Source organism: Ostrea edulis, chromosome 5 (assembly GCF_947568905.1).
Source record: "Ostrea edulis chromosome 5, xbOstEdul1.1, whole genome shotgun sequence".
In the NCBI taxonomy this organism is placed as follows: Eukaryota; Metazoa; Mollusca; class Bivalvia; order Ostreida; family Ostreidae; genus Ostrea; species Ostrea edulis.
In genome coordinates, this window is record NC_079168.1 from 47,451,401 (window position 1) to 47,466,780 (window position 15,380).

The following is a 15,380-nucleotide window of genomic DNA, read 5'->3' on the forward strand; positions in this document are numbered from 1 at the left end:
ATTTATAAGTATAGATATTCATAAATCATATATCATTCTTATATGCCCATCATCAGGGAAAGTATTATGTTATGATGCTGTCCATGAGTCCATCCAAGGTAAATGTTTTCTGGACATTTTTCCATAATGGATGCATGTACAGCGTTGGAATTTCAGGTAACAATTTCTCCCTCAAGAAGCATGACAGTGAGTTTGCATTTCAGCTGGATTGGTGCACCATGACCTACTTTAGGGGTTAAAGTAGTTCAAACAGTTTTCAAGACTTTTTTTCGTTACGGATGCAAAGAGGGAATGTTGATGTTGTCTGCGACAAACCAGTAAAGAATGACGCAGGCGAGATGTCATTGAACCAAGAAGCAAAGGACAAAGCTTGGCTAGAGCATTATTAAAGGCTCCTGAATGTGGAATTTGACAGGGACCCTGAACATCTAGCCGATGAACCACCACTGGAAGGGCCACCTGTCCCAATCACAATTGATATAGTGAAAAAGGCCATCTGCAAGATGAAGTCGGGTAATCAGCGGGACCATCGGGAATAGTAGTGGAGATGATCAGTCACAGGTGTATCCATGATCCGTGACCTTGCATCCTCAATCATCCGTGATAGCAAGGTCCCTACTGACTAGAAGCAGAGCTTCATTGTCTGACTCTTCAAGGGCAATGCTCTGTACAGGGGCAACTACAGTGGACTCTAGCTGACTTAACAAGTCATGAAAGTCCTGGAGAGGATTGTGGACAGCCTTATTACGCAGTTGGTGACCCAGTTTGGCTTTGTCCCTGGCAGAGGTACAACTGATGCAAAATTTGTTTGGCAACTGCAAGAAAAATATCTTACGGTAAACAACCGCTCTATATGGCGTTTGTGGACCTTGGAAAGGCATTTGATCGTGTTCCACGGAAGGTGATCTGGTGGGCACTGCAAAAACCTGATGTGGGAGAGTGGATTGTGCGTCTGGTGCAGGGGATGTATCCTAATGCTCGTGACTGTGTTAGCGTTGGTGACGGCTACAGTGAGGAGTTTGCTGTGAAGGTTGGAGTCCATCGGGGTCAGCACTCAGCCCTCTGTTTTTCATCATCATGCTCAAGGCTCTTTCACACAAATTTCGCACTGGTGTTCCTTGGGATGATCTATATGCAGATGACCTGGTTATCATTGCTGACTCATTGGACGAATGTGTCAAGAGGTTCCTGACTTGGAAAGAAGCTATGGAAAGGAAAGGACTGAGAGTGAATGCGGGCAAAACCAAGATCATGATCTGCGGTACAGGTCTTGACCTACTTCAGGATTCAGGCAGCTTCCCATGTGCTGTCTGTCGTACAGGTGAAGGCAGCAACAGTACTGCAATGGCTGCAAGCACTAGGTGCACAAGAAATGCAGTGGGCTCATGCACCTGTTTGTGGACCCTGACTTTAGATGCTCAAGATACAGGGGAACGGCTCGCTCTCTTGACGACAGGCTACAGAGTGATGTCCAAGTTGGAGGTTTCTTCTGCTACCTCGGAAACATGCTTTCCACAGCTGATGGGATTGACCTTGCAACCACTACACGTGTGAAGACCGCTTGGAAGAAGTTCAAGGAGCTGCTATTAGTCCTGACATCACGCCATCTGTCATACATGACCTGTGGTCGAGTGTATAACACCTGCGTATGGAGCACTATGCTCCATGTCAGTGAGACCTGGGCACTGACCAAGCCAAATCTCCATCGCCTACAGTGCAATGACAGGGCCATGATCAGACACATCTGCAACATCAAGCCAGAAGATATGGCCATTGTAGGTTCATTTGAATTGCTGGGGCAGCTTGGTATAGATGACCTCGACCTCACCTTGAGGGAAAGGAGACTCCGCTGGTATGGCCACATTGTCAGATCCAGCAGTGCAGTCAAATTCATTCTCAATACAAGTTCCTGGTAGGCGTAGAGTTGGTTGGCCAATGCTATCTTGGAGAGAGCTGATGGAAAAAGATCGAAGAGAAAAGAAGCTCTCTACTGCCGACCCTCATTATCGGAAGAAATGGAGATTTAAGGTGAGATCTGCCATGCATGCAGCTGGCCAGATACCCGGAAGGGGGCCCACTAGTGTGGACAATACCCGTACACCTGCACGTAAATAACAAGGAACCGACAACATACAAATATTGCCCTGAAATTTAGTCACAAGCTTCCTCTCATTGGAAAACAAGTTCAGTTTGCATTTTGAGAAAATTAACTTTGTATTAAAGTTTTCCTGTGTTTCACAACTCACATCATCGGATCTATATCAAGTCGCATATAAAAGCTGTCTTGGTTACTGGGAGTACAAGACCAACAGTCTGGTACAATAATTTATTACCAGACTGTTAACAGGCACTGTCCCTTGGTGCTCCCTGTAATCAAGTCAACGATTCATACTTTAACACTTCGTACAATTGTTTTCATTTATTATGATTATTGTATTCTAGCCTCTCTGCTATAGCATAAAGCATTCAGAACAACTGGATCCTGCATGTACATGTGTTTTATACTTGCATACTGTACTTACTAAACTATAATTATACTGATTTGATTACAATTTTATATGTATTCACACAATATCATTATCTGCTGTCTCTGAAACTGGCACTGTCCTTAGATGTGTGAAGCAGTTAGGTTATTTTATTGTATATATCATGTTAATTTAAATCTTGTCTGCAATCAGTATTTCATACATAATCATAGATATGTGCAGTGTAGAAGTGTGAACTCTGTCAGTATTAGTACTTACTTCTGAATGATTGTTATTTATTTTCATTTATATAATTGATTGCTTGTTAACCTGTACAACCCTTAGGCTTTATAATTTTTGTTTGAAGTGCAATAATCAGTACAATTGGTTATGAAAGTGTGCTCATTAATTATTGTAAAAACATCGTTATTCAAGTTTGTATAGCAATTAATGTAAAAGTGTGTCCATTAATCATTTTGAAGACACCTTAGTATCAGAAAACACTTTTTTATAACTGCATTGTTGCGCAATCTTTGATCATTAATTGTGAGCTTACAGTAACCTAACTATTAGAAGTTTTTTTTAAAAACAAAACTCCAGAAGTTCGAAGAATTGCTCAGAGCTTAGGAATATTTTTTAATATACTGAAAATGGCCTGTCATTCCGACAATGGAGTTTCCATGCCAGTACTGTCATCGGGAGGTTCGACCCTGGCAGCAAGCATTAGTGTGAAAGGTGCAAAAAACAGCAGCATCGTACATGCAACAAAGGTTTACCATTTCATTCATATTTCGTTGCTTAATGGTTTTAATGGTTGTTTGATCAAGAAGTAGGCCTATGTTATGTTAGTCTGCAATCAAGCCATAAATACAGCCCAGAGAGCATATTAAAGGATTACTACCTGATGTCAGAGGCACACACAATGAAGAGGAAATACACAGATGAATTAAACCATTTCAGTACTGCAAATAACACTTGGAAAAATAGTTCAAAAACGTGGTAGCTATTTTTCATGGGACCGATAGTCTAGGGACGAATTGACTAAGGGACGGATTGATAATGGGACGGAATGTGTAGAAATCTTCCACAGTGCATAGCATTGAAAATATCATGATTTATCATAGTTGTGATTAGACTACATAAATTTCAAATGTCATTTTTTAATTTTAAAACTTGATTTATTATTGGTATACACGACATCTATATAAATACCAGTACAACATATATAAACATATACATTCTTTGCAGCTTATACTAAATATACTAGAATACGTGTGTGGTGTTTATATTTTCTTTATGTAACAACATATACTGAATGTAGAAAAAGAAATTTTAGATGATGAATTTTTTCATAAACTGTGAGTACATTGTATAATAAAATTTAAAAAATCCATCCCAACATGCATCACACAGTCACTAAGCAGTAATTTGGTTGACTCATTGAAATAAGGGTTGGGAACTCTGTATGTTCTTCCACTAGTTCTTCAGTTACTTTTTTCCAAAAATCCATCATTAGTAAAGCACAAATCAAAAGACGGGATATCGAACTTTTAACCTATATATACTCCTTAGATCACAACCTACTAGTCTAGATTTTCTCAAGTCTTTGAGTGAACAACCAAATCTGCTTGGATATTTCTTTCACTAGTTCTTCTTTTGAGGCTTTTGGATGATCTTTGACGAACTTTGCAATAGCCAGGATGGTTTGATTGCGTAATGCATCTACCTCTCTTTCCCCGCTCAGTCTTTCATACACTTCATAACCAATTCTAAAGGCTGCCAAATTTTCCACGAGCTTTGGTGCTTTGTCGTCATTTATAGCCCAAACCAAAGTTCCTATCTGTTGTAATAATTCTGGATTTCCTAGACTCCACTCACTGTTCATGATTATGTCTTCCTCAGTTCTGTTTATTTTGCAATCAGATAATGGATCATCGATGAAACGGAAGTGGATGAAAAACGGAAGTAAACAAAAATACACATAGCTCACCTAGCGGCTTAAATACGCACAACATGATGTTAGATATGGACAAAAACTTGACATTTGAAGGCTGTTGTGATGAATTGATGTTCATAACGATTGCTATTTACGAAATGGTGTAATAAGTCACACAACGAGTAAAGAAAGCAGTTAGGACTAAACCAGGTAATGAATTAATCAGATGAATTTATCATTCCAATATGGGACTGAAAAAAGAAAAGATGACCAGAACAATGAACTAGCTGGAAGATTTGATAGTATATTGGGATGTAGCAACTGCAGAATATTTTCATAAATAAAGCTTTAATCTGGTAATTAAACTTGTTATTTATATTAGAATACACTGTTTAAGAAATGGTACAGTATTTAATAAGCTACATGGTCTTCTGAGGGGAACCTTAAACAGGTTTGGTCCACTCATCCCATTGGGTGTTGAGAGAAAGGTCTGTATCCCTGTATTTAAAGATAAGTGGGTGTTGATACAATGGTCTGTAACCCCTGTAACCCTGCATTTAAAGATTAATAGAATCCTTCATTAGTACGAGTGTGGGATAGGGAAATTCCACCGAGGAGACAAGATTTGCAGTCTAGGATGAGGCTTTGCCGAAAAAGCCGAGTCCTAGACAGTGAATAACGAAGGATTATTTTTCTCACATTTTACCTACAGTTTAGTGAATAAAGTTAGGAGGTTTGAGAAAATTCTAAATTATCAAAATCTTCATTTGAACTTTGATCGATGCAAAAACTGATTAGATAGACAGAAAGAGCATACAGTGTAAACTAAAAAACCCAAGGTTGTCCAACAGAAAGCTATATACATTCAAATTTAAAGATAACAATACAAAATATTTTTACTTCACCGTGTACCGTAAATCTTCACCGTGTAACGTAAATCATAGAAAATATATGACATCACACTCAAATGACGTCGCAGCAGTATGAGACAGAAAAATCTCACATGGCTGTCTCACATGGGTAAAGTCGATCTCACACTGGTGATAATGTGAAAAAAGTGAGTGTCGATATTTACTAGCTTTTTAGCACTATAAGATGTTAATATTATGTGAGCGAGTAGATCTAAACATCTGGTATTTTCAAAGTTTTATTTCTTTTACAAATGTCTATTCTACGACCATGTCTTAAAGGGACTGGTTCACGATTTTTGAAAAAAATATTTTCATTTTTTATTTTAAACATGAAAAATATGCTATGTAAACAAAGACTTGAGTCTTTTAATATATACAAACAAACCAGTGAAATATTTATTTGTAAAATAAAGCATCTTAATTTTGCTTATTCACAAATTTTAATTTTTAGATGACACATTTTACCCAAAAAATGCTTGAAATGTGAAAGATATAATAAACTTAGATCAATATCCATTTCTTTTGAAAATTCTGTAAACAATAACATACCGCAATCTTTGTTTACAAAACAAATAATAAACTCTCTAAAATGAGCTTCTGTGATAATGTATAACCTTACTTTTTATGTGAAATCTTTTAAATACATTAAACAGTAGATTTTGATCATTAAAAGTGAAAAACAAAATTTTAGGGAAAATCATGAATCAGTCCCTTTAAATCATGTCTAATAGGTAGATGTTCATTACAGTACCTTACTTTATGTACTGAGTATTTTGTTTTCATTTTATGCTCTTTTAGATTGTGTCTTATCTTTGTAGATGTGAGTAACTGTAAATCAATGGATTGTGTTATGGTAGACAAGGGTCCAGTCACTCACAAACCACCCCCGTCCAGTGGATGTCAAAGTTCTCCTCTTTTGGGTCAAGGTAGCCCTACCAAACAGAATAGAAGTGCCATAAAGTATGGGGAACTCATAATACTAGGGTAAGTTAAGATTCTTAGTAAAAAGGTAGAGTTAAAATCAATTGCAAGGAGCATATGTTATAGTACATACTATCTGTGTACATCTATCCAGTTGAGAACACTCATGTACACCTGCACATTCAGGTGGGATGGGGTCGAATTTGTCAAAGAAACATATTTGACTGTTTTAATGCAATTTAAGATTTAAAATATAAGCTCAAGCCAAAACAATACATAGCTAGACTGCACACTTGAATAGGTTTGGATCTCCTTTGGGAAAGATTGACCTGGGTGTACTCCTTCTAAATGCAGGAATATGTTTAGAATTAAGAAAATTAAATGTCGGATTTAAAAAAAAAAGTGCACCTGTGATTGAATTTTGTAAAAAGTATGGAAAATTTATCTATGAAAAACTATTTATTTCCATACAATAATGTTTCAGCCATTGTTTCTATAGAAACCAGAGAAACATTATGTCAAGATTTCAAGGAAAGGTTATATTACTAGTAAGATGATTTAGAATTTTGATGTCAATGGTGATCTGTAGCTTACTTGAGCCAAGGACTGAACTTCTTAAAAACTAGTGAGCCAATTTCAACCAAACTTGTCATATAGCATCCTTGGGTGAAGGAAGTTGATTTGTTTAAATGAAGGGCCACAATTGAGAATCATAAAATATTTAATATTACACATACTTACAGCTAGCACTTACTTAAGAACATATGTGATGTTTTTCAATAATGTATGGTTTTTCATGACATCACTTGCATTCTATCTTGTTTCTACAAAAAAAAAATTTGGATTACTAGGTCTGGTTTAGAGTTAGCATATTTTGATAGTTTCTGGTTGTTGCAAGTAAAAATGCAAAATCAGCTCTTATGTATCAAATATACATTACTGCAGCAAAGAAAGAGAAAAAGCTTTGGAACAATCAGGTATCAAACTCTGGACGTTTGTATAACTAGGTAGGTGATCTAAACACGTAGCTACCCAGGTCTGTATACAAAGTATGGTAATATTACTACAATTATATTGAAAATCATACAAAAACTCTTCATATCAAGGAGATGAAAAAAATAATTGTAGAGAAAATGTCAGAATTGCAGCATTTGTCCTTACCTATAGGCAGTGTTCCATTATGTTTACTTATATGTAGTGTTTCATTATGTTTACTTACAGGTAGTGTTCCATTATGTTTACTTACAGGTAGAGTTCTGTTCAGTTCTGTTTACTTAAAGGTAGTGTTCCATTTTGTTTACTTATAGGTAGAGTTCTGTTCCATTTTGTTTACTTATAGGTAGAGTTCTGTTCAGTTCTGTTTACTTAAAGGTAGTGTTCCATTTTGTTTACTTATAGGTAGAGTTCTGTTCAGTTCTGTTTACTTAAAGGTAGTGTTCCATTTTGTTTACTTATAGGTAGAGTTCTGTTCCATTTTGTTTACTTATAGGTAGAGTTCTGTTCAGTTCTGTTTACTTAAAGGTAGTGTTCCATTTTGTTTACTTATAGGTAGAGTTCTGTTCAGTTCTGTTTACTTAAAGGTAGTGTTCCATTTTGTTTACTTATAGGTAGAGTTCTGTTATGTTTACTTAAAGGTAGTGTTCCATTATGTTTACGTACAGTTAGTGTTCCATCATGTTTACCTATAGGTAGTGTTTCATTTTGTTTACTTATAGGTAGTGTTCTGTTATGTTTACTTAAAAGGTAGTGTTCCATTATGTTTACTTATAGGTAGTGTTCTGTTATGTTTACTTATAGGTAGTGTGTCATTATGTTTACTTATATGTAGTGTTTCATTATGTTTACTTATAGGTAGTGTTTCATTATGTTTACTTATAGGTAGTGTTCTGTTATGTTTACTTATAGGTAGTGTTTCATTATGTTTACTTATAGGTAGTGTTTCATTATGTTTACTTATAGGTAGTGTTCTGTTATGTTTACTTATAGGTAGTGTTTCATTATGTTTACTTATAGGTAGTGTTTCATTATGTTTACTTATAGGTAGTGTTTCATTATGTTTACTTATAGGTAGTGTTTCATTATGTTTACTTATAGGTAGTGTTCCATTATGTTTACTTATATGTAGTGTTTCATTATGTTTACTTATAGGTAGTGTTCTGTTATGTTTACTTATAGGTAGTGTTTCATTATGTTTACTTAAAGGCAGTATTCCATTATGTTTACCTACAGGTAGTGTTCTGTTTTGTTTACTTATAATTAGTGTTTCATTATGTTTACTTATAGGTAGTGTTTCATTATGTTTACTTATGGGTAGTGTTCTGTTCTGTTTACTTAAAGACAATGTTTCATTATGTTTACCTGTAGGTAGTGTTCTGTTCTGTTCTGTTTACTTATAATTAGTGTTTCATTATGTTTACTTATAGGTAGTGTTCTGTTATGTTTACTTATAATTAGTGTTTCATTATGTTTACTTATAGGTAGTGTTTCATTATGTTTACTTATAGGTAGTGTTTCATTATGTTTACTTATAGGTAGTGTTTCATTATGTTTACTTATAGGTAGTGTTCTGTTATGTTTACTTATAGGTAGTGTTTCATTATGTTTACTTATAATTAGTGTTTCATTATGTTTACTTATAGGTAGTGTTTCATTATGTTTACTTATAGGTAGTGTTTCATTATGTTTACTTATAGGTAGTGTTCTGTTATGTTTACTTATAATTAGTGTTTCATTATGTTTACTTATAATTAGTGTTCTGTTATGTTTACTTATAGGTAGTGTGTCATTATGTTTACTTATAGGTAGTGTTCTGTTATGTTTACTTATAGGTAGTGTTTCATTATGTTTACTTATAGGTAGTGTTCTGTTATGTTTACTTAAAGGCAGTATTCCATTATGTTTACCTACAGGTAGTGTTCTGTTTTGTTTACTTATAATTAGTGTTTCATTATGTTTACTTATAGGTAGTGTTTCATTATGTTTACTTATGGGTAGTGTTCTGTTCTGTTTACTTAAAGACAATGTTTCATTATGTTTACCTGTAGGTAGTGTTCTGTTCTGTTCTGTTTACTTATAATTAGTGTTCCATTTTGTTTACTTATAGGTAGTGTTATGTTTACTTAAAGGTGGTGTTCCATTTTGTTTACTTATAATTAGTGTTCCATTTTGTTTACTTAAAAGGTAGTGTTCCATTATGTTTACTTATGGGTAGTGTTCCATTATGTTTACTTATAGGTAGTGTTCTGTTATATTTACTTAAAGACAATGTTCCATTATGTTTACTTATAGGTAGTGTTCCATTATGTTTACTTATAGGTAGTGTTCTGTTATGTTTAATTTGTGTTCTAAAGTCATATTATTTTGTCCTGTCAGTCCACCTGAAACTTTAACCTTGCTCGTAACTTTTGAATGGTGAGTAATAGGGCTCTCATATATCATTTTCACATTCCTGTGACAAGACCTTATTTTGGTACCAAAGTTTTTAACCTTGTGACCTTGAAGTTTTACCTACTTTTAAGAAACTCTAACATAGGCAAAATCTCCTTAAGGTAAGGCTTTAATATTTTGTGTATAAATTCTTTATGACAAGACCTTTCATTTGATATAATGACATTTGATCTTGTGACCTTGACCTTGGAGTTTGGCCTACATTCAAGACAACCTAACCTATTCAATATCTCCTAAACTATTTAAGGTAGAGCTTTCATATCATGTATGTATATTTCTTATGGCAAGACCTTTTATTTCATACCATGATTTTTTACCTTGACCTTCAGAACAGCAAGGTCATGTTAGACATATTGGTGTTGAGGCATACCCATGTTGTGCAAATTCAAGTTTGGTTATGTCGTAACCCTTTAGGGCTAAGTTGGAACCACAATATGGTGTCAAAACTTTTCATGGAAATAAAAATTGATAAAAAAAAAATTCACAACAGCTGAACAACAGCAGGGCCAGGGTGACTCAGGTGAGCAATGTTGACCTGTGGACCTCTTGTTTTTATCTTTCTTTCAGTCTATCTGTAGACAAAGGTGGTCTTTGTATATCACTTCAATCAGATGTTCAATGAGCATTCTGATATTTCTCTGATATCTGTACATTCCAGTACATGCACCTTCCGAAATCATTTTCAAACATGCATCTTTGGGTGGAGGACATTCTCAAATTTTTTTCAGATAAAGGGTTTGCAATGTTCTTTAGTAGTTTTCAGAGATTGTCCTGTTTATTTGTGCATATGGTCTTTATTTTATTGGTTAACTTCACATGGTAATATTTTTAAAAGCATACATGTAAACCATAAGAAATAGAGAATTGTTCTTGATTTTGAGATCATAATTTATATGGTCAAAGGTCAGAGATAAAGCTTTCAGCTCATAACAAATATTGTCTGCTCATTTCAGTCTTGGTGTTTTGTTACCTTTTGAGGAGTAGATGACACCTATTGAGTTTGAGGTCACAAGGTCAAAAGTCAAGTGTCAAACTACTCCAGACATAAGAAAATATTTTCTACTCAGTATGTTGTGAACTTTTTTCATTATAGACATCAAACTTGGTACACTGGTATCCTCAGTTTTTCTTTATCATTATAGACATTATGAATTTAAAGAAGACACTTTCATTATTGCTGGGGGGGGGGGGGGGGGGGGGGGATGGGGCATTGAATATGTTTCTTCAACATTTCTCATTTTAGTTACTTTTCATAAATTGTTAAAACAGTTATCGATAATTGTGACAAGTTTTGTATTATGTATTTCATATGTGTTGTTTTCTTGATAAGCTGATCTTTTGTAGATATAATGGCCATCTTCCGAGTGGGGATAAAGGAAGGAAGAAAAGTAAATTTATCTTGGGCAAGAGGACTTCAGGAAATGGAGTCAAACCTTACAGAAAACATGTGGTTAAAAATGCACAGGCTGCCAAGGTAAAATGATAAGATGTACTGTGCTATTGGTATATGTTCATATATTTCATAGAATTCATTTTACTGACACATGTTTTAATTTATATGCAATGTAGATATGCATCAGGTTTAATTAGCACTGGTAATGTAATATGAACTTCTTATTGATATTGTCATTTTGAAAATACATGCATCAGAATTCTAGCAGTGTGTACTTCATATCTTTCATGAAACTCAAAAAGTCACAAAACAATTTCCAGGAATAAAATTGTTTTAACTGTTTTGTCAGTCACTGTAAAGCAAGCTGTATTTGATGTTATATTTATCAGCATCATGTCTAGCTCAGATTTAGATCAAGATGGCAATAATATGGTACTTATCTGTGCTAGTATTCTTTGATAGAGCTACAAATTTCTTAGAACTTTACAAGTTTGACCTTTGCTATTGTTTTGCTGATAGTAGTTAGGCATCAAGATCACGTATTTGATATTACTATACTCGTGTTAGTTTCTTCCCATATATTCGATACCATACTATTTTCACATGGAGCACAACTCTGTTGATAAAAATATTTGGCAAATACGAGCTCAAACCTGAGGCCCCAAGCTTACCACTGGCACTGATTAAGGAGGTATGCTACACCAGAGAAATTTGATCTGGATGAAAAGTGGAGGATATGTACAACAATATTTTGAAATTGAAAACTTTCAAATTTACTTTATTTAGTCAAAAATGCAGTTTTAGTAGAAAAAAATAATCTGAAAATTTTTTTAAAATCCTGCTGGTCTGGAACCCGTGATCTACAGTTTTGCAGTCAATGTGCCAACCTACTGAGCTACTCAATTACGGCAATGAAATTGGAAAGAAATAGAAAATTTTTTGCTGATATTTATATTTTCATCCATGTTTTAAAAGGAAGTCAGCCATTATAACGATGTAGGTCCAAATATTTGATAAATAAAGTTTTTGAGTTGTTATCCATTTTTGTTAATTTTGCACCAATAAAATTACTGCATCAATCAACATTGGAAGCACATTTAAAGTGATCACCCAAAGCTCCAGATAAGATGCGTATCAGCGTAAATACTCATTAAATTTTACCAAATACGCATTTAAGTTGAAAATCATGCGTACAATTACGCATTAGCGAATGTAAATACGCTTTACACTCCCAAAGTAATGCGTATTAGTCCGCGTATTTGTGATACATGTAGTATGATATAAATATGAATTATCTATTCATATGAATTGAGGTTAGCCCAGGGCTTGATCATACATGATATTTAGCGCTATCAAATACATTTTGATGACAATCACAATTTTGAAAAATTGGAAGAGTTAACTGAAAACACTATTATATAGGCCTACTTGTTATACTTTCTTTCTTAAAGAGTTAGTATGCGGTTGAAAGCACAGGAAAAAAACTTGTATTATCAATCGTGGACGAATGATATGCAGAATTGGATCATAATCATGTGACTGAGTGTCTGACATATTCAAATTTAATGCATCAATGATAAATATCAAATTCCCAATGACAATGAATAGTTTTAATAAAAAGAACTGTAAAGGATTTTCCCCGTAAATAGCTGGAGCGGCCTTTTAGTATAAACTTTAAGTTAAAGTTTAACGGAAGAAGTATCGTTTATCTGGTAACATCTTCTGTGCAAAAGAACAAAGATAATCAGTAAATTAACAAAATACACTTGAATTTTTCTGAAAAGCAAAATACTCATTGATTTGAAAATCAGGGAGTAAATACTCTTTGTGGTAAAAAATTATCTGGAGCTCTGATCACCCTTTGCTCCATTGAGATTTGAATACCAAACTCTGATATTTTGAAGGAAAAAAAATGATAGTCAGCATAATAATTAGGATAATGTTACATTTTGCACTATGTCAAAATAATAGTCGAGTTTTGACATAGTGTTCTTGCTTGTGCACTATATGTCAGAACCCTGACTACTATTTTGGCATAGTGCATGCAAAATATAGCTTTATCATATAGATATACTGAAATTTTATGCTGCATATTCTTTTTAAAAATAAAAAAGTCAGATTTCTTAATGCCCAAGGGGCTACAAAGATCGAAGTTATATTGCTTATAGTAAACTTAGTTTTATGGTTTCTGGATGATGAACCGACTTGGAGATACAGGTGACTCTCGATAACTCGAAGTTCAAGGGACCTTGATAAAACTTCAAGTGATTGAGAGTTTGAAATTCGGAAATTGAAGGTCCGACCACATGTTTAAGATTTTACAGTAACCGGAAGATCATGGGATCCTTTTGACTCGTTTTCCTTCATATTTGTCAGGTAGTTAATTTGATTTCAAAATAAAGAACCTTATTTTGCATTAACAAAAAGATTTCAAAGTTTATGTATTTATTTGTTCTTCTATCATGCTAAGATATGAGTACAAAACTAATATATGATAAAGCTTTACTGTTGCTAACTAAACAGAGCACAATTTTATATCGCTTTACACAAAGCAAAAATTCTAACAAATTAGTAAAATGATGTTTTTGAGTAACTTTACACAAAGAACAAACTCGAGAAATTTAACAGTTTGTAGATCTCTAAATTATTGTCTCTGAATTAGTGTCTCAAACTTACTCTCTTGTTGTGAAGTCAACACAAACTATAGATTTTACTCATTGTCGGATTCTATGCAAATTTTAATCATCACCAGACCCTAGTGTGTGGTGAAAACTGACCAATTATATACTCAACTGTCCGCCTCCACAAAGAAGCACAGGCAAAGTATTACCTGTTTAAACATATAATTACCACGACCACACTAGCCTTTTAGCTAGGTAACGTTCAAGCGGAAATAATTATATGCTTGGGTAACGCTGTGCATACGCTACCATCACTTTGAGAGATCTAGAGTGAAAAACAATGAAATATAATATGCTTTATGGGACTCAAATTCACTTCAAGAGATCAAACGTTCGAGAGATCAATAGTAAATTTGCTTAGTTATACAATGTATAGAGAAAAAATTTGGGACCATGATTTCACTTCCGAGAGATCGAGAACTTAGGGAAATCAAAGTTCGAGCCATCAAGAGTCATCTGTATGTCAACAAGTCATATGAGGAAGATTTTTATTGTTTAGGGATCACAGCCATATTCCCTGTATCTTTTATTGCTATGTTTGTAGGCTCTACAACTAGGACTCGCATTCTCACTCTGTGACCCTCACCCTATCACAAAATCAGGCTGTGGTGGTGGAGTATAAACAATATTCCCTGAATCTTTTATTGCTATGTTTGTAGGCTCTACAGGACTCGCACTCACACTCTGTGACCTACACCCTGTCACGACATCAGGCTGTGGTGGTGGAGTATAAACAAGATGAAGACACAGACATGTTTCAGGTATGAGAATCTTTGCAGGGAGCTGAGTAAGAGCTAAAGCTGTCGGATGAAATGCAGTGTCCTGTCTGAAATTGTGATGTCTGATTCCTATTTACATTTTCAATAGTTCTGCCTTTGATATTTTTACAAATTGTAATGATATGCATTTCCTCATGAATGCACTGTAAGTTGTAAACAATGTGTTTATGAGTACAGAACTTTTTGATAAATATTGTAAGTCATATCAGGTCACCTGAGTCACTCAGGTGACCTATTGCCCTTGGTCTTCATTCGTCGTGTGCTGTATATCATCCATTAACCATTTTACGTTTTTAACTTCCTCTTGAAAACTACAAGGCCAATACGCCAGTTTCGAGATACGAACTCTTCTGTATAGGAGGTGCATTTAGTGGAACTTTGAATGCCTTAGTGGGACAGAGTGGATATACAGCCAACGAGGAAGACAATGAAATGTATTAAAAGCGGCTTCTCTTTAAATATGTAAATGTGGGAAATACTAAATACTATTTAAAGAAATGTTTTACCGAAGTGGAAACATACAAACAATGTCATATTTGCAAGAAATATCTTGGATATGGTACTTATGACGAACGAAATAACGTGATAGGATAAGAATTCTATGTATTTAATTACTTCCTAAATACTCATCACTTACTTAGTTTGTGTAATAGTCGAATTCGGGTTATCAAACAGCGTATGAGAAACTTACTGAGTACATTCACTTACGTTGTGATGAATATCTGTCCCACTCCCGCGTGTGAACAAATTCTTTAGCGCCTTACTATGTACGAGAGTTCTCCAAAGAGAAATAACTCGAACGTATCTCGAAACCGACATATTGTTACCCTTTTTGTTGTGAAGCATC

General features: G+C 34.5%; 3 protein-coding genes across 3 annotated transcripts in view; 2 read left to right on the forward strand and 1 right to left on the reverse strand.

Moving 5' to 3' along the window:
- LOC125652202 (BTB/POZ domain-containing protein 6-like) overlaps positions 1-15,380 on the forward strand; it is a 294,494-nt gene that overhangs the window by 27,194 nt on the left and 251,920 nt on the right. The window lies entirely within an intron of this gene.
- Positions 1-15,380, forward strand: part of LOC125651139 (uncharacterized) — a 47,884-nt gene that overhangs the window by 17,436 nt on the left and 15,068 nt on the right. The window contains exons 9-14 of the mRNA XM_056166094.1: positions 416-513; positions 1,139-1,321; positions 1,519-1,806; positions 6,131-6,296; positions 11,025-11,154; positions 14,414-14,515. Of these exons, the coding sequence (XP_056022069.1) occupies positions 416-513; positions 1,139-1,321; positions 1,519-1,806; positions 6,131-6,296; positions 11,025-11,154; positions 14,414-14,515 (967 nt within the window). The remainder of the gene's footprint in view (positions 1-415; positions 514-1,138; positions 1,322-1,518; positions 1,807-6,130; positions 6,297-11,024; positions 11,155-14,413; positions 14,516-15,380) is intronic.
- On the reverse strand, positions 3,622-4,455 carry LOC125649948 (uncharacterized). Its single transcript, XM_048877823.2, has one exon. The coding sequence runs from the start codon at positions 4,348-4,350 to the stop codon at positions 4,054-4,056; it is 297 nt and encodes a 98-aa protein (XP_048733780.1). The 5' UTR covers positions 4,351-4,455; the 3' UTR covers positions 3,622-4,053.